The sequence below is a fragment of the Vidua macroura genome, chromosome 3 (genome assembly GCF_024509145.1).
Source record: "Vidua macroura isolate BioBank_ID:100142 chromosome 3, ASM2450914v1, whole genome shotgun sequence".
NCBI classification, from domain to species: domain Eukaryota; kingdom Metazoa; phylum Chordata; class Aves; order Passeriformes; family Viduidae; genus Vidua; species Vidua macroura.
Window position 1 is genome coordinate 3238443 of NC_071573.1, and position 20546 is coordinate 3258988.

The following is a 20546-nucleotide window of genomic DNA, read 5'->3' on the forward strand; positions in this document are numbered from 1 at the left end:
TTCAGAATACTGTTGCTTATTGCTAAGCCCTTGCTAATAAATGCTGATTTATATCTGTGAAACTTGCAGATAATTAGTCTTAATTACTGAGAATGTTTATTTTATAAACATGTGCTGAAAGTTAAGATGTGACTATAACCCAGGCCAAAGAAAATACTCGTTCTACTGCATTTCAGGAGAAGATTTTGCTGTTGTGCAGCAGGAAATCATTATGATGAAAGACTGTAAACATCCGAACATTGTTGCTTATTTTGGCAGCTATCTCAGGTACAGTTTGTCTCTTTTGTTCACTTAAAAATTTGTCCCTGTCCCCTTGTAAAGGACAGATCTATAAGGTGACATAGGCAAAATATAATTTACCAAGTATTACCCACTTGTGTATTTTTTTTAATTCACCTTCAAATCTGTTCTATTTACTACAGTGTCTCTCTCTAAATAATTGTTCTTCCAGCAAAATGGTTTGGTGACCACGTAGTCATGTTTTCTTGCAAATGAGTTGATGCTTAAAAGCTTTGAATCTAAGTGGAAAATGAAGCAGAAGTATCCTAAGTATGAAGTGTCTGTGTATATAGTATCTTTTAAATCTGTTTCAGTAGAATGTCTGTTTTTCCAACATATGAACTTCTGACCAGAATGTGAAGGTTTTGTGTTTGTTTCTGGAGGTGAGGTTATTTGCATTGTAGAAACATTGACAAATGTATTCAGTTGTCTTACCAGCTACTTCTTTTAACTAGTCATAGTGGGAACAGATTGCTTAGCATAACTAATAAAAAGCTGCTTCTGATGATTTTTTAAATTTCCTGTGAAAACAGTGCACAACTACTATTGTTGTACTCAAATATCTTTAGCATTTTTGTATTGATACACTGCCTCTTCTGTACTCAAGCTGGAGGTGCTTTTTCTTTAAAAGAAAAGTTTCCCTCTTGTCTTAGGCTATCAAAGTATACCTTTGAAGACTGAGAATTAAATTTTGGCAAATATGCTATATATTTTGTCACTGTCTTATACTCCTTTGTGGTCCCCTCCGCTTTCTTTGGCAGAGTGCTTCTTTATTTTTTTGTCTGGGCATTCAAGTCACTGTCTTTGAGACCTTTTGTTGTCTGACCTTTTGTTTTCCAAGCATATTTCAATGCTAAGAAGAATAAGAAAAATACTATTGTCCTATACTTGCTAGTCACCAGCATATTGTTCCCCAAGGATTTCTTCTGTTTGTGTAGGGATTTTTCAGACAATGACATTTCTGCCTTCCTGTTAGCCTGGGTGTTAAGTTGTAGACCCTCAATGGTACTGTTGATCCTGTCTCTCTTTTGCTTGCTGCTCAGACCATATGCTCTGCAGAAAGACTCCACACTGTTGCTCTTGGATGTTACAGGGATCTGTCTCAAAGTTGAGACGGGATGTTACCTGTCTCAAAATGTTTAGGCACAGTGATAAAAGGCTAGATTAAAACTAAGAAATGCAGTCACCTCTTCTGATGCTCTTATGTTCTTTTTCTGTTTTCTGTAGGGCTTTTGCACACTGGGAAGTGAATGCCCAGTAAGCAAAAGTGAGAATTTGCAACACTTTAATGCTTCATGTTTCTTACTTTGCTGGGAGGGTTCTGGCTTCTTCCCATTTCCACAGTGCTGCTACTTTTGGCATCAAACAGGATGCAGCCACATGGGCCCATGAGTCCAGTGCCCCCAAAAGTGTCCCTATCTGATCTTGCATCATTGGGGGGAACAAAGAAGGGACTTGGAGATGTCTCTTCAGTGATTGTGTCTTACTCAATTTTCTTGCATGGGTTGTCACACTGCTTCTGTGTCTGGCTTTGGTCAGCTATTTCAGCGGAAAGCTTTAATATTATTTCAAGCAAGGCTTTGATTGACCCCTTGAAATGCATGGAGTTAACAGCCAGGGAATTCTGCTGCTTAAAACTCCTGTAATGCTTGGACAATACCTTTCCCACCCCTAGAGGGTGGGAATGTAGCTTTGAGGACCATGTGCACTCTGGACATAAAAGAGGAGGAGATCCAAGAAAGACAGAGTTCTCCTTGGAGCAGCAGATATTCTAGCTGTCACCTGCTGGTGAGAACACTTGTTGTTTGCAGCTCAGGAGATAAGTTCAGCCACTTCCACCATTGCCTTGCAAAAACCCTGTCACAAATGTGTCTCAGCTGTTCTAACAGAGCCTTATGAATGCAAGACAAGGAAGACCAGGTCATCAGGGAGCTGCAGAACAACCATCAGCCTTTCCTTTGCTTCTCCTGTGTTACTGTCTGCTCTGAGGTGGTTGTATGGGATTTTTTTTTTTTCCACCTGAGTATTTTGATGGCCAGGAATGACTAGGCAAGTCCCAGATTTTTTGCTCTGCATGGTGCCTTTTTGTGGCCGCATCTTACCGATGAAAATTACTGAGTGAAAATAGAGTTAATGGCCATGATAGAAGATACCTTTGAATCCTTCAGCCCGTTGTCTATTCTTGGAAAGCACCTTTTGTGGAGGTGCAGTGAATCCCACTGAATTGATTCTCTTAGTAAGGAAAGAAGAGCTGAATAACTTCCCTTCTGACCCTGCCACCAAAAATATCCATAGGTATTTTTGAAGGAAAAGACTTTATCTGAGCAGGCACTTACCCACAGCATGGGCTCTGCTCTGCCTAGCTTTAACTAAATCACTACAGTTTCACTTAATTTGCTGTGAAAGAAATTTGGTTGAGAGACGCCTGGGGCTTTTTGTTTTGTGTTTGTTTCTTGTTTGTGGTAACTCCTATGCTATGAAAAAAGTGGAGAAGTGAAAATGAGGAAGAAATAAGAACCCACATCTGTTTTGTCTCTCAGGAAAATGTATTTCAACAAAAATCGCTGTGAATGTTTCACTAATACTGTTCTTATTGCTTCATTAAAGTAAAATATTTTTGACTATTTCATTAGTTACTGTTTAGACAGTGAAGTGTCACATAAAGACTAAATTATACTCATTATTTGACTTGTACTTTCCATAATACAAAGCATGTTGTGTTGTGCTTTATGGTGTTTGAGTCCTCTGACTTATCTTTTACAAGTCCTCTGCAAATCTGACAGCTAATGAATGGTTTTATTCACTTTTTAGACGAGACAAGCTATGGATTTGCATGGAGTTCTGTGGAGGTGGCTCTCTACAGGATATTTATCATGGTATGTCAAGACTTTATTCCTTAAAATCTAAATGCAGCTAATTTTCAAAAATTGAAATGATTGCAGTGTTTTGGAATTAGAGGGGGAATCTTAAATTCAGTATCCATAATAATTCATTGAAGGTAAATTTTAGCTTATGTTTTTACTTAATTGGTTTGGGTGTTGTAAACAACGTTAGTGGGAGGGGTTTAGCAGCAGACGTTATTTCCATCCTTCAGGGGCTCATATGCCCATCACTGCTTTTCAAAGTAAAATTAGACAATACTACATTGTAAAAAGAAAAAATTGATGTCTTGATGTACTGTCTTGCTTCATAGTTTTGTTTCTGAGCTGTTGAGCTTTGTTTTTTTATAATCTATACTACTTCCTATAAAGACCTAGGTATGTGGATTGATTAGCATGGATGCTCTTGTCCTTTGTAAACTGTTTAAATGTTTGTATACCAGTATTGTATTCCATTAGGGTATTTTAAAAAAATTTTAGGGTTTTTTTAAGCTGGATGTGTGACATGCGAAAAGCAAAGGTGGTCTCTATATTTGCTTTAGGCTTGGCTTCAGTGAGCAGTCAAAGAAACAAGGGCTGTCTGTGAATCTGTTGGATAAAGACAGGATCAATGAACTGCTTGCTATTTTTCAAGAGACAAAATCAGTTTTGAAGGACTTTATTGCCCTGGAATTAAGACCTTTGTAGGAAAGGAGTATGCTCTAAGTGAGTAATGGCTTTGGGGTAATCAGGTGATGTTTTTTATTGAGAAAGTCTTATCTATATTCTAACTTGTGAAGATTTCACATTGTGAGGGTCTCTTGTGCATAAGCAGCTTTTGATGTTTACCTTGGGTGCAATTAAAAGAAGCACCAATTCACAAGTTCATGCCATGTTCCTGTCATATTCGTTTGAGTGCAGCCTTGGTGATCCTTTAACTCTGCTAATTTTGAGAAAAGCATCGTGTTTAATAGGCTTTGTTTTGTGGAACACCTGTAGAGTAGGAAATGAGCTCATGCCACATAAATGCCTGAGCAGATGTCTACAGGAGTGGCTTCCCGTTGCAGCTGATTTTTGGCTTCTCTGCTGGTAGTTAGAATGGAAGGTTCTTTTCTGGTCTTTATTATGTTTTAGAGAGTCCTATTCCAGTTGAACTATAGGCCTCTGTAATCTCGGGTCATTTGAGTTAATCAGAATGAAATTTCTCAAAACAAAAATAGGTGCCTAGATACTCCTACTGTGGGTGCCAATATATATAGTTCAGCGTGGGTTTGGAGCTTTTCTTTCAGCAGAGAGAAGTTGGATGTAGACTTACTTTGAAGATATATTGCATGATACTAATAATTGTAGAAGCTAAGCAGTTAGATTCTTTAATCTAGATTCATTCTTAACTTTCTACTCCTTCAGTGTCCTTTGAGAAACTCCATCCAACTTCTCTTTTTTTTCTGTGCAAAACCTGAAAAGCTTACAGTCAGGACTGCATTTCCTGGTCTTAAACCCCTTTAATTTCAGGATCAAAGTCCAGTGACCGGGTCAAGTCACAGACCTTTCCTTGCTTACTGCTCACTGTTTGATTTGCATATTCGTTCAAAATTTAATTGTTTTCCTCTAAGATACTTGAGTGAAGTTGGATCCTCCTCCTTCCCTTGGGAAACTGCTGAACCTGCTTACAGGGGGAGTTTGAGAAGGTGCTTGGTGTGGCAGGCCCAGGAGCAGCAGTGCTGACAGCTGATTTCAGAGAAAGGCTGAGAAGCTGGAGGGAACAGTTTCTCTGGCAGTGGGAAGGATGGAAGGAGAGAGCAGGTCACAAATGATACAAAGGATTGCCCAGGGCTCAAAGGGGACTGAACAGAGTTGGCTGCAGCTCTGAGTCACTGAGTTGAAAGTCCAGCCCTCTATAGATGAACACAATGGGTTTGTTCAGGGGAAAGAGTTAGGCTTAAATCATTACTTGTGCTTCTTTTTCCTCTTAAGTACTGTGAGATTTAAATACAGAAGAATTAGTAGTTTCCATTCCAACAGTACTGGACATTTTTGGCTCTTAGAAATGTCTTTGGGATGCTCAGTCTTGGATAAAGACTAAACACATTTACTTAGAGACTCATAGTGTAAGGTCCTATCAGTGTGAATGGAAGTAACTGAGGTATGAATTTAGAATGGGTGGTATCTTACATGATTTTGAGATTTATTTTTTTTCTTTTTCCCTTCCATTTCAGTGACTGGACCACTATCAGAACAGCAGATTGCCTATGTTAGCAGAGAAACACTACAGGTAGTGTCTCCTCAGATTCTTGTGGTTGTCCTTTAATGTAAAAATATTAAAAGCTAAGAATAAAAGCTACAAATAACATGTGATGCCATGGAAGTCCAGGAACTGGATGACACAATGTTTTCTCAGACTTTTGAGGAGGTCCCATATTACAGCCTAGAAATTTGTATAATTACATAACCTCAATTACCCTGGATCATTTGAGGAAAGCTCTTGTCATCTTTCTGCTGTTAATTTTATATTTGTTTTTAAAAGGGGGGAAGCAGAATGTTTTCTTAATCTGTATTTATAGTATAAATTAGTTACTGCACGTTTGAAGGAAAATTAAGACACTTAGTTTTGTATATCTAATAGTTGATCTGTGCCAATAGGAAAAAAAATTGCCTTTGTGCTTGAGGTGTTGAAGTCATTAGCCTTCCCTGTGGGTATGGTAGCTTTCATTTTTCTTTCCTAAGCTACAGGTTCAATACAGCAGTAAAACGTAATCAGAAACTGCTTTTTTGATGGATGTCTTGCCTCTCAGTGAGAGAGCAGTTCTTGACTTGTAGTGAACGCAGACCTGTTGAATGCCATCAGATGAGACACGCTGCCTCTCACTCTTTCTAGATAGCTCTGTTCCAAGCCACCTCCCTTGGCTGTCACTTGGCCTCTCCCTGTTATGCCAGAGACTGCTGCCTTCTGACTTGCAGGATGTGACACTTTTCATTACTTACAGATCAGGCTTATGTGACATCTGGGAGTGTTAAGGGTTTTGAATCTTTAAACCCTTTTGTTCTTAGACACTTGTAGAATGGTTTGCATTAGAAGGGGCCTTTAAAGAACACCCCCACAATGAGCAGGGACATCTTCAACTAGATGAGGTTGCTCAGAGTTCTGTCCAACCTGACCTTGAATGTTTCCAGAGATGGGACATCCACCACCTCTCTCTGCAACTTCTTCCAGTAGCTCATCACTATCATAATAAAAGAATTCTTCCTTACATGTAACCTGAATCTAGCCTCCTTTGCTTGAAAACCATTACACCTTGTCCTGTCACAATAGGCCCTGCTAAAAGTTTGTCCCCATCTTTCTTATGAGACCTCTGCACATTTGCTGAGGATGCCCTTGATCCCACTGTCTGTATCAACAATCTAGTGTGGGACCCTGAGGGACACCACTTGTCACTCTGGACATTGAGCTTGTTTACCACTGCTCTCTGGATACAATCATTTAGCAATTCATTACCCACCAGAGAGTCCATCAATCAATTCCATAATCTTCTTAGATAGGGAGGAGTGAGTAGTCTAGAATGGAATTAATGAAGCTATTTATTTGTGTGGGAAGATATCTTGGTTAATATGTATAAATTGTGTGTGAGAAAAAAGCTTACTGTTTTGTGTTTTCTAAATGTTATGCATTGACCCATTTTTCTATATTTTAAATTGTATATAAATACATGTTTATTATACTGACCAAATGTAATGCATGTAGTTTCAGATATCTTGTTGCAGCTTATAATGGAACACCATTTTCTCGAGTAAGAAGTCTGAGAATATAGGCTATTGTCCATCCATAGAAGTAATTTGTCCAACATTAATTTTGCCACCAGTGTCCATGAATCCAGAGTCTCACTTGGATGCTGATGTTAACATTCAGTTTCCATATTTAGAAGCCCATTGAATCCTCCATTTTCAAAATATACTTGCTATGCATTTTGCTGGAATCCGTGAGATTTTATTCTGAAAATATGAATCTTTTAAATATAACCTTTAAAGTAATTGTCTCCAGACATTAAGTTTTGAAAATGGTGACTTCACATTCTTCCAGGGCAGTACTAAAAATGTGTGAATTAATGTCTTTGTATGCCAGTAGCATCCAGAGATTTAAGGAGTGTACATGGGACTCTTCTGCCTACTGCCAGTTATTGCAATGGTCTGGTGGATGCTTTGATTAATTACACTTTAAATTTTGCAGTCATCTCTCTGATGTCTTACATGAACTGGCAAAAAAATATGAGTCTTTACATGGATATTTCCCATGAACATGGAGTCTTGTGGAGATTCATGGTCACAGAGCAAGGAAGATGTTCGTGTGTGATTTTACTTCTGGAAGAGAATTTTACAGATAAGCCTAGAGTGTCCAAAGTGACACAGTCTCTGATTTGTCATGCAGGGATTTGTTTCTACAGAATTCTTCCAGAATTTAAACTTCTTTTCTAACTTGTGTTGAGTCTTAAAATGTTTTGGTAGGAGACCCAGGTGGCCGAATGTTTTTGCAGAAATCCATGAAATAGAGTTGAAGCCTGGTGTTGGACCCAAAGCACTGCCTGCCAGCACTTCTAGGCTTGGTTGAAATATGTAATGATACAGGAGGGAGCTTTACTAGTGGTCCAGTGATCTGACTGCTGAATAGAAGACTCCTAGACCATTTGCCAGTAATTATTTTGGTCTAAAAAGGTGACAGTTACCATGTCCAGAGAAAAACTTGTTTGGGGCATACTCTTCTTCCAGTAGGTGTGGTGACTGGTATTACTTCTATCTATCCTGTGTTTTAGATAGGAGATAAATGTCTAAATATCTTTATATAAAGATACTTAGGTATGGTGCTTTATATAAAGATATTAGATATGCTGCTACATCTATTGAATCTGCAAATTTACAGCAAATTACACTGAAATACAAAAATGTTCTTCAGTCAGTGAGTCATTTAGATGATTAAATTGGATCCTAAATATATGTGGTAATTAAATAAGAAATGTATGTCAAATGAAAAATGTTGGACTAAATTGCTATTTAAATATTTTATGCAGGGACTATATTACCTTCACAGTAAAGGAAAAATGCACAGAGATATAAAGGTAAGTAAAAACTGAAGGGGTTTTTGGTGCTTTTAAAAGAGGTTACATCACCTTCAGTTGTCTTTATTGTTACATATCAGTTTTCAGTACATTTCTGAACATGTAGGGATTTTTAATCTATTAGAAAGAAATAAAAGTTTCTGCCCAAGGCAAAAAAAAAAAGAAAATCTTTCTTTAAAATATATGCAAGGAAATAGTTTGTTCTTTTCCTTGGAGCCACACAAACTGTTTATGTGGACCAGTGCTGTGATATTCAGCCATCAGCTGGTGTCCAGAGCCGTGTGTGTTCAGATGGCTGTCAGGGCGTGTGCTTTGTGCAAAAGAAAAGTTTGCTCTTCCCACAGCTTTTCCAGGGAGCTCCATATCCCCTTCTTTTTGAACCAGCTAGTGAGCAGAGCTCTTGCTTTGGCTTCCTGCGTCGTGGTGAGCAGATTGCAGGGCAGAGGCTGCTGTTCTCTGCGGTTCTTGGAGACTGCTTCTGTCCCCTCCCTCGCATGCTAAAAATAGAGAGGGTGCTGCAAATCAGGCTATTAGTTCTGACTTACTTAAATCTCCATCTCAGCAAAGCTGTATCAAAAGTGACCTGTTCAGACTCTTACACTCTGTTATAGTTTCCTTCTGGTGCTTCCTGTTGACTTTTTGTTCCTGAAGTTCTACTATCTAGTCTTTCCAAAGCCCTTCCAAACCTGGCAAGCTTCCTCTTAGAAATCTGACAGTAAATCATCATATTCTTTTGTGTTGTTGCATGCTGTTGGTTTGGCTGGTTTTGCTTTCCTTTTTTCCCCAGCAGCTTTAACTGTAGTTGCCTTCATGCAGCCTGATTCCAAGTTGTTCTCAATGGCTGCAGAAGAATATGTGGGTTTTGAGCAATCACAAAAGTAATTTCTGAATGAAAGATTACTTCAGGCACCAAAATGAAATATTTTCCACTATACTTTATAGAATGCTTGTAAGGATACAGACCATAGATACCTTTTCTGTGCAGAAGTGTGCTAATAAATGCTTACAGTGCTTACATTGTGAAGATTTTTTTAAAATCTGTTCTCATGAGCATGGAAAAGTACTGTCATCATCTGCAGATTGCCTGACTGCTGAACAGTTTGCTTCCCTCAGTAGCTAAATTCCATGTTTAGAGTACCTGTCCTGTTAGCTTGAAAGGTGAACAAGGTCAAGAGCATGTAAGCAGGGCTGTTACACTGTTTGCCAAGCTCATTAACTGTGCTTGTGCAGCGTGGGCCAAGTTAGCTGTGTTTTATTGCAGGCCTGACTTTTCCTGCTCTGGGAAAAGCCATGATCTGTGAAAACACAGATCTTTGGAAGTTCATCTCTGCTGCCTGTCCATCTACCTGATGGGCAGTGCAGTGGTGCAGTGCTGATGTTTGCAACTGTCTTTAACCAGCTCTAACCTTCACTCAGCTCAGCCTGAAACCTGTAGGTTTCAGTCTTCAACAAATCAGGTTTGTTCTCAGTCCTTTTATCTTGCAATTTTGTAATACAAACCCCTGCTTTGGGTTAATTTTGGTTATTGAGCTGAAGTGACTGGAGCACACAGGCACACAAAAATGACCTCTCCAAATCCAGCACAAACAGAATCTCTGTTGCATAAGGACGGAAGTAGCTTTGCTAAATGCTTGATTATTGAGGCAGGTCCTTAAGGCTGTGATTGTAAGCATGGCTCTCAAACAAGACAAAATGAGCTCCTACTTATGGAAAGAAAATGAAATTGTTTCCACTTTGACCTTTTGAGTTCCTGTTTCCTTTGAGTCATTGTAAATAGAAAAAAGTAAGAATTAATCAGCACAGGCAAGTACTGTTTATTGAGAGGTTTTGTGTGCAATGCAAACTCTGTAGTACCATAGGCTAAACTAAAAATTAATGAAAAACACTGTATATCCGAGGAGATTTTTTTAATAACAGAATGGCAGCTTGCTAATTTCACAAATATTTCCTTGATAAGGCTGCAGATTTATTGAACACAATCCTTGCTTTGTCTTTGGCCCCTAATTTGCTGTAAGATCCCACATATTTCTCTTTTTAATGTTGTCTTGGAATTGGCATGTTTTAATTCAAGTAAACTTTTCTTTTTTAAAGGGAGCAAACATTCTTTTAACGGATAATGGACATGTAAAATTAGGTGAGTTAATACATCTTACTGCTTAAAAATTAATATTATGTGCTCTAAGAAGCAGCGTGCTCTGTTTTGTTTAATGAGGTGATGGTTCATGTAAGAAATTACTGAATATCAGAATTCTTTTTATCTTGCTGGTGGTGTCTAACTAAACCATCAAATTAGTAAATGAGGATTAGTTGGAGTAATTTTGGAACAGTGAGGTAAAAGATCTGATATTGTAAAGGAAAAATAAAAGTTAAATCACAGGGTTTTATACATTTTTAATAAAATTTACCATCCAGAGTCCTTAAATGTGAAATGTACCTTGAAAGCTTATCTGAGAGAATCTCTTTGGTAACACAAAATGAGATGCTCTATCTTATTAAAACCCTTCATGTACCTGTTGGGTGTTCTGTGCCAGCCTCCTCTTCCTCGTGTGTTTGAGGGACATTTCTGTGCATGTTTGGCAAGTGACTGAGGGGAGCTGACCAATGGTATCTGAGACAGACCAAGTTTCTACTATTTGCTTTTGGTTTTTATTTTTTGTTAAATATTTCCAGTGTATTTAAAGACCTCTTCACAGTGGGGAAACCAAACTTGTGTTCATTAACAATTAATTACATCAAATCACTTGTTAACTGTCATTTTGTTTTTACCTTTTTTTTTTTTTTTTTAATAGCTGATTTTGGAGTATCTGCGCAGATAACAGCTACAATTGCCAAAAGGAAATCCTTCATTGGCACCCCATATTGGTAACTGTGTTTTACTTGACCATTAATATAATGGTAACACATATAATACTGTTGAAAAACTGTGATAAAGGCATGCTCTGTCACTTCCTGGGTAGACTAACCACTAAAGGCTGTGTCAGACTTTCTGGTGATCATATCTGTGTTACTTATTCCAAATCCTGAATTAGCTGAGTGTCAGAAAAGGCTTTAATCCTCTGAAAACTTGAAAGGCTGAGTAGTGCCATCACTGTTGACTAATTTATCTTAATTTAGTAAAACCTAAAAACTAGCAGCAATTTCGCTTGCTTTTAAATTTGATGTTAAATATTTTTTTTTATTCCCTGATTTTTCATTTTGGTATTTTATGTTATTTCCCCTCCAGCCTAGATACAGCTTTTCTACTTGATGAGTTTCCTTTGTCCTCACAGAACCACAGACTTTTGCTGTTTGTGAACTGTTTCTCTAAGCCATTTTCTCCTTTTTTTACCTAAAATGATTGAATTCTGTGATACAGTTCTACCTGTGCTGCATCTCTGTTCTTCCCCATTAAACTAGTGTGTGTAATTTTTCTTATCTGAAGTTCTGCCTTTCATTTTATCCTTTTCCTACTGAAAGTGGTTGCCCCCTTTCACCTTGAAGTACATGAGACATTCTCTACTGTAAAACAGCACTTTTGTCATATGTTTCACAGACAGATACTGAAATTCTGTAGTCTGACAGCGTAGTAGGTGCAAGATAAAAATATATATAATGAAAAAACCCTATGTTCAAGTATTGACTTGAAATAGCCAGCACAGTATTTTTAGCATTCTTCTTCACACCAAGGCTTCACTTCCCTTTCAGAATAGCACAAACACCCATCAGTCATGATTATGTGATTGGTTTGTGTCTCTTTCCCAAGATGTCTGGGTGACCTCAGTGCTTGAAAGTCCTGTAACTTTCAAATCATGCCAGGCTTCTCAAATGACCTTAAGTAATAAATTTGAAAGTATTACATAGGTTAAATGCTGATGAAAAGCATCGGTTGTTCTTTGCAAAGCTTCTCAGAGATTTGAGAACAGAAGCAAGGAAGCAAAAATTTTGAGATGGCAGAGAAGAAAATTTAGTTAAACAGGCCATGTGAATGTTTTAGTGGTGATTAGATCTACATGTGTCTCAGGGCAGGTGAACTGCAGTGCTAGCAACCCTTCCATTTAAATGTTTAACCCATGTTTCCCCTCTCCTGGGGTAACTCCCTCATTTTTGATTTAGACTGATTGGGATTTTTAATGAACTCAGGAAGAAATGTGTCTAAATATAGTTTAGTTATGCATGTGAAGTAAGTTCTGTCACCAAAGCTGCTGATGTTTTCAGATCTGCAGGTTAGGAGTGGAAAGGGCCCATAATTGAGTCCAACTCTTAGCCCTGCACAGGACATGCCCAAGTGTCACACCATGTGTGGGAGGGCATTGTCCAAACACTCCTTGAGCTCTGGCAGGCTCAGTGCTGTGACCACAGGATATCTGTATTTGAATAATTTATCAGTTGAGATGCTGCTTGATCATCTACTGGAGCACTCTCTAAGTGACTTCATCTGTGTTAACATTTATTGAGTTATTTAGTGCTACTTTGCAGGTGATCAGGACTGATAAAACTTAAAGCTAAGAAATACTAACATGTTGGCCACCTTGTAGGGCTGCATAGGACAGTCAAATTCATAATTCACTTTGGCCATTAAAAACATGTGACAATTCCAAGTGAATAACTCCCTTTAGGTATTCCTATTTATGTGCCAGTTATGTTTGTTCATTTTTGCCACCTGAGAATGTGAAACCACTTTGTTGACATAAAGAGGTCACCTGACACGAGTGAGACAGACTTTACAAACAAGGAGTGCTCTATGCAGAGGTGACAATGAGTCTCATGCTTTCAGGATACAAGAAAGCTGACATTTTACTGCTTTTTGTCTTACTAGAATTTTATCTTCAAAGTCAGTGGATCACTTTCTGGGCAATGTTTAAATTTGGGTATCATGTGGATTTTTTTGTAGTTGAATAATTATGCTTTAGGCTCTTTGGTTGTTGAATAGTACTTAGTCTGAGACAGATTGATTTCATCCACTTACTCCTGAATGACCATTGTAGAAACTACCTGTTAGTTATTAGAAGAGGGAAACTTCAGGTGTATGTTGCATAATTTTTTACACACAGTTGTGTGTGTATATCTATATAAAATGTGACCTGATAGATTGAGAGCTCTAAGGAAAAGAATACTATGTGTACAAAGAATGTTTCATTTGTGGTGAGAAGTTGGCCTAAAAAAAGTCTCTTACTGTTCAGGATGGCACCAGAAGTTGCTGCAGTAGAAAGGAAAGGTGGCTATAACCAACTCTGTGATCTGTGGGCAGTTGGAATAACTGCAATAGAGCTTGCTGAACTTCAGCCTCCAATGTTTGACCTACATCCAATGAGGTTAGTAAGGGGTTAGAGCTTGGTTGGGTAAATGCAGCTAATGAAATAATCCATTTGAAGAGATGGCTGTGTGTGCTTGTGGGTTTTGGGTGTACTGTAAGGGCACTGGGCTGTGAGGGTTCTGAGTGAACAGAAATTTTAACAACTCCTTCTGGTGCCTAAGTGTATAAAGTCCTAGTCCTCTTAAACTGATGGGGCTTCTTCCTGCCTGTTAAATAAAGGGTTTAATAATTTATCTCATGTGTATTGCAGTGTACCCACAGAAATGCTGTTGTTCTTTTTTTTCAGAGCACTTTTTCTAATGACAAAAAGCAACTTCCAGCCTCCTAAATTAAAGGACAAAATGAAATGGTAAGTACTTTCTTTGTTTCAGTAGATAATGAATGTACTGTACTTGGAAATTGATTTTAATGTTTAGCACTTTGTTTTACAGGTCCAATAGTTTCCATCATTTTGTGAAAATGGCACTTACAAAAAATCCTAAAAAAAGACCTACAGCAGAAAAGTTGCTACAGGTATAAATTTATCTATGAGGGGTCTTTTTTAAAGTTATGAAATTAAAATATGCTTACTGTGAGTGGCTGGAATTTTAATCTCTGTGTTTCCCTCTGTCTTTCAGCATCCCTTTGTTACCCAGCCATTAAATCGAAGTCTTGCCATTGAACTTTTGGATAAAATGAATAATCCTGATCATTCCACTTACCATGATTTTGATGATGATGATCCTGAGGTAGGAATATCTTTTAATCATAGAATCAGATTAAGTTTTTGTTTGCTAGCAAAACAAAATTATAGTGATTTATTGAGCCCCAGGATTTTTTGTGATCTGGGAATAGTCTCAAGGGTTGCTTTTACTGTTAGTTGTGCTGCTCTCTCACTCATACAAGCACTTAGCAAAAATCATTATATTTTTGGGAAGGGAAGCTTGAAGAGAAACAGATTTAAATACTTCAAAATTTTGTTCATTGCTGTTCTTAACAATTTTGAAACAGTTTTCTCTGTGTCAGTAGTCCTTGAATGCAGGTACTGCCCACTGTGGTGACAGGTCTTCACTTGACCTGTGCTGCTTTTAGGGGGATGCAATCTGTGCTTGGATATCCAATGCTTGGATAGTCTGAAGAGCTGTGAAGTTGATCTGAATTTGCTACCACTCTGAGGAGTACCATGCTACATTTTAAAATAATTTTTAAATAATTCTAAACTCAAAGGTGAAGCATTTAATGTGTGAAAACCAAAACCCATCCCATTATTTGGGTATAATTAAAAAGGTTCTTCTGTTCATGCAGTTGTTGTTCATTTAGCAACTGTATCTGAAACTGACATTTCCAGTATTTTTCCCTACCCCAGCTCATGGAGGGCTTCACTTAATTTCCCATTCAGTCATGGACAGGATTGCTGCTTGGGACTCTGGACTTAGGAGATGTTGACAATTGCCTATTCTCCCTATTTCTATGACAGTAATTCTCAGGATAGATGTGGTATTAGCTGAAAAGGTTGCAAAGAGGAAAAGTCCTCATGTTTTATGCCTAGCACACTGCAAATTTTGGGGATAAGATTGCTTTTGAGATCTGTGCCGTGATGGAAATTGTGCCCAAATGTGCCATTTGTGCCAGGAAGTTAACCTACATTCCTTTGTCCTCCTGCACAGCTCAGATGTCAGGTGTTTGTATCAGTCTGTTGTCAGTGCAGGTATTTCAAGGTGACTTGAGGAGCTGAGATGAAGATTTGATCCTGAGTGTAATTCTGTGGTCATGGAGAAGATGGTAGGAGGACAGGCTCTGTCTGCAGTGCCACACAGGCATCTGTGTCAGGGTGCAAGCGTTCACACGGTATTGCTGAGGGTGAAAATTCCTCCTAGCCCTGCTCCAGCTGGGCTCCTGGTGCTGGAATTACAGATGCACACACATCAGACACAACTGGGCAGTGCCTCTTAATGAAAGATTATAAATGAGCAACCTTTCAGCACATGGTATCAGATGAAGCCTTGACATGCTGTAGCCAACCATTTTCGAAGCACAAAGAGTGCACAATAGACAAAATGGAACTGTGGAAGGGAAAGATTGACACAAGCTGTGAGAAACAAAAAAAAACCACTGGTGAGAGTGGAGAAGATACACATCTGCAGTCTGTAAATCTCTCCAGTTTCAGGGAAGAGCAAAGTGAACAAAAGTGGGAGTTGAAACACCATGTATATGTGTTGGATCCTAACAGGAATCAAGGAAGTAGTGTGTGATGAAAAGGGGAGAAAAGAAATCATGTTGGCAGATAGTATTTTAGGAATAAACAGAGTTTCTGACCTATTCATGACTCTGTGAAAGTACAGCAACAATAGTATTAGTAACAAAAGGGTGATTCACGTACAAAAGATGCTCACCCTGGACCCTGAGGCAGTGAACAAGGGTGCAGAATGCCCCCACATTTCTAAGAGAGCTTACAGTGGTGACTGTAGAAAGAAGAGGGAAAATCCAACAGAGGCAAAAACAGAAAGCCAGGTCTTAAAGTGCAGAACACTTCACCCTGTAGAGAAGTAAATGGAAATTCAGGGAAAAAATAGAAGTGAAATATAAATATGAAGGTGAATTTGTAGAAATTTTGCTATCTCTTCTTCTCACTGCAAAGGAGTACCAGGAATACTCCTTTCTATTCAATTTAAAACCTCAGGTAGATTTCTCATCTGCTTAAATAATGTAACTGATGACATTTTAGAAATCAGTTTAAGTTAAAAGCTGGGAAAATTATTTCCGTATCTCATGGAATGAAATCTGCCAGTAAGTCAGATTTAGTCTTACTGCTAATTTTAAAAACTACCAATACACTTAAACTGAATGGTGAAAAAAGAAAATGCTATATGAGCAAAGACAAAAGCTGGCCAGCATTAGCTTTATTTGCTCAAATGCAGTGTTCTAAAATCCCTTATACTGAAGGCACTCAACAGTTAAAATGTCTCCAAATAATTCTAACTTTAATATATTAAAAATGCATGCAATCTTTACATTTAGCTTTCACTTTTTTCTTTCTTTTTTTTTATATTGTGCTAAAGAAGCCTGCTAAATACTATTACACAATACAGGGTTTCAATTGAGTATGTTTTGGTATTAAATATTTTATTTTTCACTTCTAGCCTCTTGTTGTACCTCACAGAATTCATTCAACAAGTAGAAATGGGAGAGAAGAAAAGACACGCTCTGAAATAAACTGTAAGCCTGTATAATGTGACAATATGATGTATTTAATCACTGATATTATTTCAGCTAGTATTTTGGGAATCTGGCATACATAGAAACATTTTTAGTGATACATAGGAAAATAAAAGCTTAGACTGTTTCACTTAAGGATATAGGTTCTGAAAAATATTTTTATACACCCTTTGTCAGCACTTCAGCAGAGTTCATTATTGTTTCATCTTAATTGAACAAGATGAATCCTGAGCTCTGCTGAGAGCTGATTGACATAGTTTCATGTGTTACTCCAGCAAAGATATCCATACCAATGCCAGATTCAGCTGGGTAACAGAATGGCAAAGGATTATTCTTTTTTCCTTAATTGAGTATCTTGGATTTGCTTTTGAATTGAAACAATCACACAGAGGTCAAGGGAGGAGATTGACCATTGGCCATTAAAAGCAGACTCCATCCCCCAAGCTGTAGTAATTATTCTGCTTGAATTAAATACTTACAGCTTTAGCTGTCTGTTCTTAAGGTAAAATCAAGACTAGGAGTGTTCAGTAAGTCCTGCCACAGAGTTGTCCTGGAAAGTGGGGTTAATTCACACCAAACTTCATTCAGCACTCTTTAGTCTCTCAGAAAAACAGATCCAACAGTGGATTCACATCATGGATAGTTTTTTTTTCTGTAAAGTACAGCTGTATTGCACCTCTGAAGAGGACACTTCACTGCCCTATTTGCTCACTGGTTTTCCTGTTCCTTCTAATGAGAAGGTGAGGCAAATGGCAATTGGGCTGCCTTTGTGATAAAAAGAATATTTTCTGTGCCCATTAGTTTTTCTAGCAGGCACAAGTTTGGGATGTCCATGTGTCACAGGTTTCTGTCAATGGGGATATGATGCATTCATTAAACTGAATTTTTCTGTTTTGTTAGCCTTTGGAGCTAAGTCTTGTCTAACTAGAGTCCAACTTCTTGTTTTCCTTTTCTCCTCTTTAGTTGGCCAAGTAAAGTTTGATCCACCCTTGAGGAAAGAGACAGAGCCACATCATGAATTTGTGAGTAACAAGCAGCATGTGCTATGCACTACACATTAATCCCTACAAATATCTGTGGGGGAGGAGAAATCCAAGATGTGTAGCACGTTTCCTTGGTACTGCTGAACTTGTTAGTGATTTTACTGACAAGTTGTAACGTTAGTGGGGTTTCTGTGCCATTACATTCACTATAGGTAGCAAACCTCCTTATTTGTGGTTTCTGCCAGGTGTGCTGTATGTGCTAAGCAGCAGCCCTTTGTCTTGCAGGTTTCCTCTATGCTTTATCCCTCACTGCCCAGTATATAATTCCCTTTATTTACAGAGTTAGTTTTTTAATTGTAGAATTCCTGTGTGTACTCATCTGTTTCTCCCACTTGTTCTTGTATTGACAATGGAAATAATAAAATTGAGAGCTTGGGGTAGAGGTACGATGCATTTTAAAAGGCTTTCCCTCTGTGAATAATCCTTCTGTGGCCCTGCATCACAGCTGAGCCATGCTGAGTCTGGCAGCTATTTTCTGTCAAGGTGTATTGCCAATGGTTTCTTCCTGTGGACCCATCAGTGCAAGGGCTGTGAGAACTCAAGCTGTGAGGGAAAAGGTGTCTGTGCTGTCTCAAAATTGCAGTAGCTTCCTCTCTTCTATGGAGACTGTTGCTTTCCACACTTGTGCACTTGGGCAGTTTCTTCACGTTCCTGGATAAAAAGACACTCCTTTGCTTCCTCACTGCAGACTTACGTGTTCTCTCTGTTTTTCTAAGGCAGGTATTAAGGAGAAAAAGTTGGCTTAGTAAATAGGTGGGAGGGACACTGGATTTGCTCAGAGTTGGTTTTTGGAAGGGTGTGTACTTAGGAATGTACTTCTGTCGTCTACAAACCACATGTGAGTCGGATTTCTGACACAGACTTCCTTGTGGTGCTCTGTGGTTGTACTGGAATAATCCTTCCAAGTGCTTTGCCCTTTGGTAGTGGGTCAGCAGACTCTGGGTTGTAGTTAATCATGTTTGTCCTCAGAAACTGGCTGGACAGTGAGCCTCAGTTTCTGGTGCCTGTTTGAGATGGAGAACAGCTTACCAAATCACACACAGGATTTTGACAAGTATTTCAGATGTGTTACTTAGACCTTGACATAACTGCATAACAGCATTATTTAGGAGCCCTGGTTATGTAAGATTTTATTAAGTATGATAATGAAGGTAGTGCTTCCACCATAAACCCATCATTTAACTCACAATTATTTTTGAACTGATTGCAAGTTATTTTGTCTTTGCTTCCTTGTTGTAAAGAAAATAGAGTTGGAAGCATTGTATAGTTGAAACTGTCATGCTTTTGCTCATTAAGAGTTTTATTTATACACACACAGAATCATAATTGTAGAAGATAATTAGTGGAAAGGTTGAAGTTTAAAAAATACTTTTCCCACTTCTTTCTTTTTATCAGTCTCTGACGACAAAAACAAACTATAGTGGATAACTCCATAGGGCAGTGGTGCTTTTATTGCACCTTAGGAACTTGAGTTGCTAAACTGGAGAGAGATTTTCTAAGGGGTTGAAAGCACAGCTTTTGAGAGCAGTTCTTTGGTAGGTGTTGTTGGAAGGGAGGAATTGAGCCTTTTCCTACACTGTGTATTAGCAGTCAGGACCTTTGGACTTTGGAATCTCAGAAGTTCTTGCTGCTTGGTGAAGGGACTTGAACCATCCAGATGAATTCTGCTGATAAGAAAATATCTTAGCATTGTTTGTTCTGGTCAGATGTTACATATGTGAAACTTGCCTCATCTCCCTGTCTATACAGAATACCTATAACTGTTAGCTTGAATCCTTCTGAAGAGGAAAATTAACTGCTCCATGCTTTATGTCAGAAAGAAGCATGCAGACCTGATACAGACAGATCTATGATTTCAAAAGTAATGATGTTGGGTCCAGAGACCAAATTAAAAGCATATAGTTATAGATTATCTGAAGAACCAATGGGCAATTTAAATTGACATGGCAAATTGCAAACAAATTCAAAAAATGGATGCTTTAGCTAAGAGCCTCAGCACAAACCAGTCTGTGGGAGAAGTTTGTAACAATCTGCCCACTCTGGCAGAGAAAGTCTTTGAAATGGAAGTGGGAGCAAGAGATGACTGTCTCTTCCTCCAGCAGTAACAGTGTGGATCTCTTTTCATTAAAGCAGTTCTGGTGCTTTTGCTTCTGTGTCACCAAACGTGCTTAAACTTACACTCATGTGTGAGTGCACAAAGCCCTGGACCCCTGCAGCACGAGAGTTACTGTCAGTGCTGCAGTGAGATGTTGAACTGGATTCTTGCTGGGACAGTTTGTCACACATTACCACAGCTCAGCTGATGAACAATAACTCATCATTTTGGTGTTTGGTAATGTGGCCATTCCCTTAGCTGTGTTTTACCCCCATTGCGAGAAGTGTCTTACTTGGTTTTGAGTTTCAACTAACAGTATCTCTTCTTTTTTTTTTAGCAAGAAAATTTACCTTTATATGCATCTGGCTTTCAGTCACAATATAAATAATTTGCTTTTCTTGATCTCTATCTAATGAACAGCCTGACAGTAGCGATTTTTTGGACAATTCAGAAGACATATACTACACTGCAAGATCTAACCTGGTATTTTTCATCTTATGCCTTTCTTTGTCAGTGTTAGTTTTGTCCTTGTTTTCCTTTTTCAAAGTTCATGTTTTGTCCTGTTGTTGTAGTAGTGGTGTTTTCATCTGTGTAAAAACCATTCAGTGTAACTATTAGTCTGTATTTGTGTTTCTGTAGTGTAGAAAGAAATTCTTATTATGTGCAGCATTGACAGTG

General features: G+C 38.3%; 1 protein-coding gene across 6 annotated transcripts in view; it reads left to right on the top strand.

Annotated features, from left to right (window-relative positions):
* MAP4K3 (mitogen-activated protein kinase kinase kinase kinase 3) overlaps window positions 1–20546 on the top strand; it is a 64341-nt gene that overhangs the window by 10168 nt on the left and 33627 nt on the right. For 3 of the 6 annotated variants that reach the window (XM_053974755.1, XM_053974756.1, XM_053974757.1), the window contains exons 3-15: window positions 177–267; window positions 3091–3155; window positions 5354–5409; window positions 8195–8242; window positions 10334–10376; window positions 11032–11104; window positions 13402–13533; window positions 13822–13884; window positions 13967–14048; window positions 14153–14263; window positions 16655–16730; window positions 17694–17752; window positions 20289–20351. In XM_053974755.1, the coding sequence (XP_053830730.1) occupies window positions 177–267; window positions 3091–3155; window positions 5354–5409; window positions 8195–8242; window positions 10334–10376; window positions 11032–11104; window positions 13402–13533; window positions 13822–13884; window positions 13967–14048; window positions 14153–14263; window positions 16655–16730; window positions 17694–17752; window positions 20289–20351 (962 nt within the window). The remainder of the gene's footprint in view (window positions 1–176; window positions 268–3090; window positions 3156–5353; window positions 5410–8194; window positions 8243–10333; window positions 10377–11031; window positions 11105–13401; window positions 13534–13821; window positions 13885–13966; window positions 14049–14152; window positions 14264–16654; window positions 16731–17693; window positions 17753–20288; window positions 20352–20546) is intronic. The other 3 variants (XM_053974758.1, XM_053974759.1, XM_053974760.1) reach the window with 2 other exon arrangements.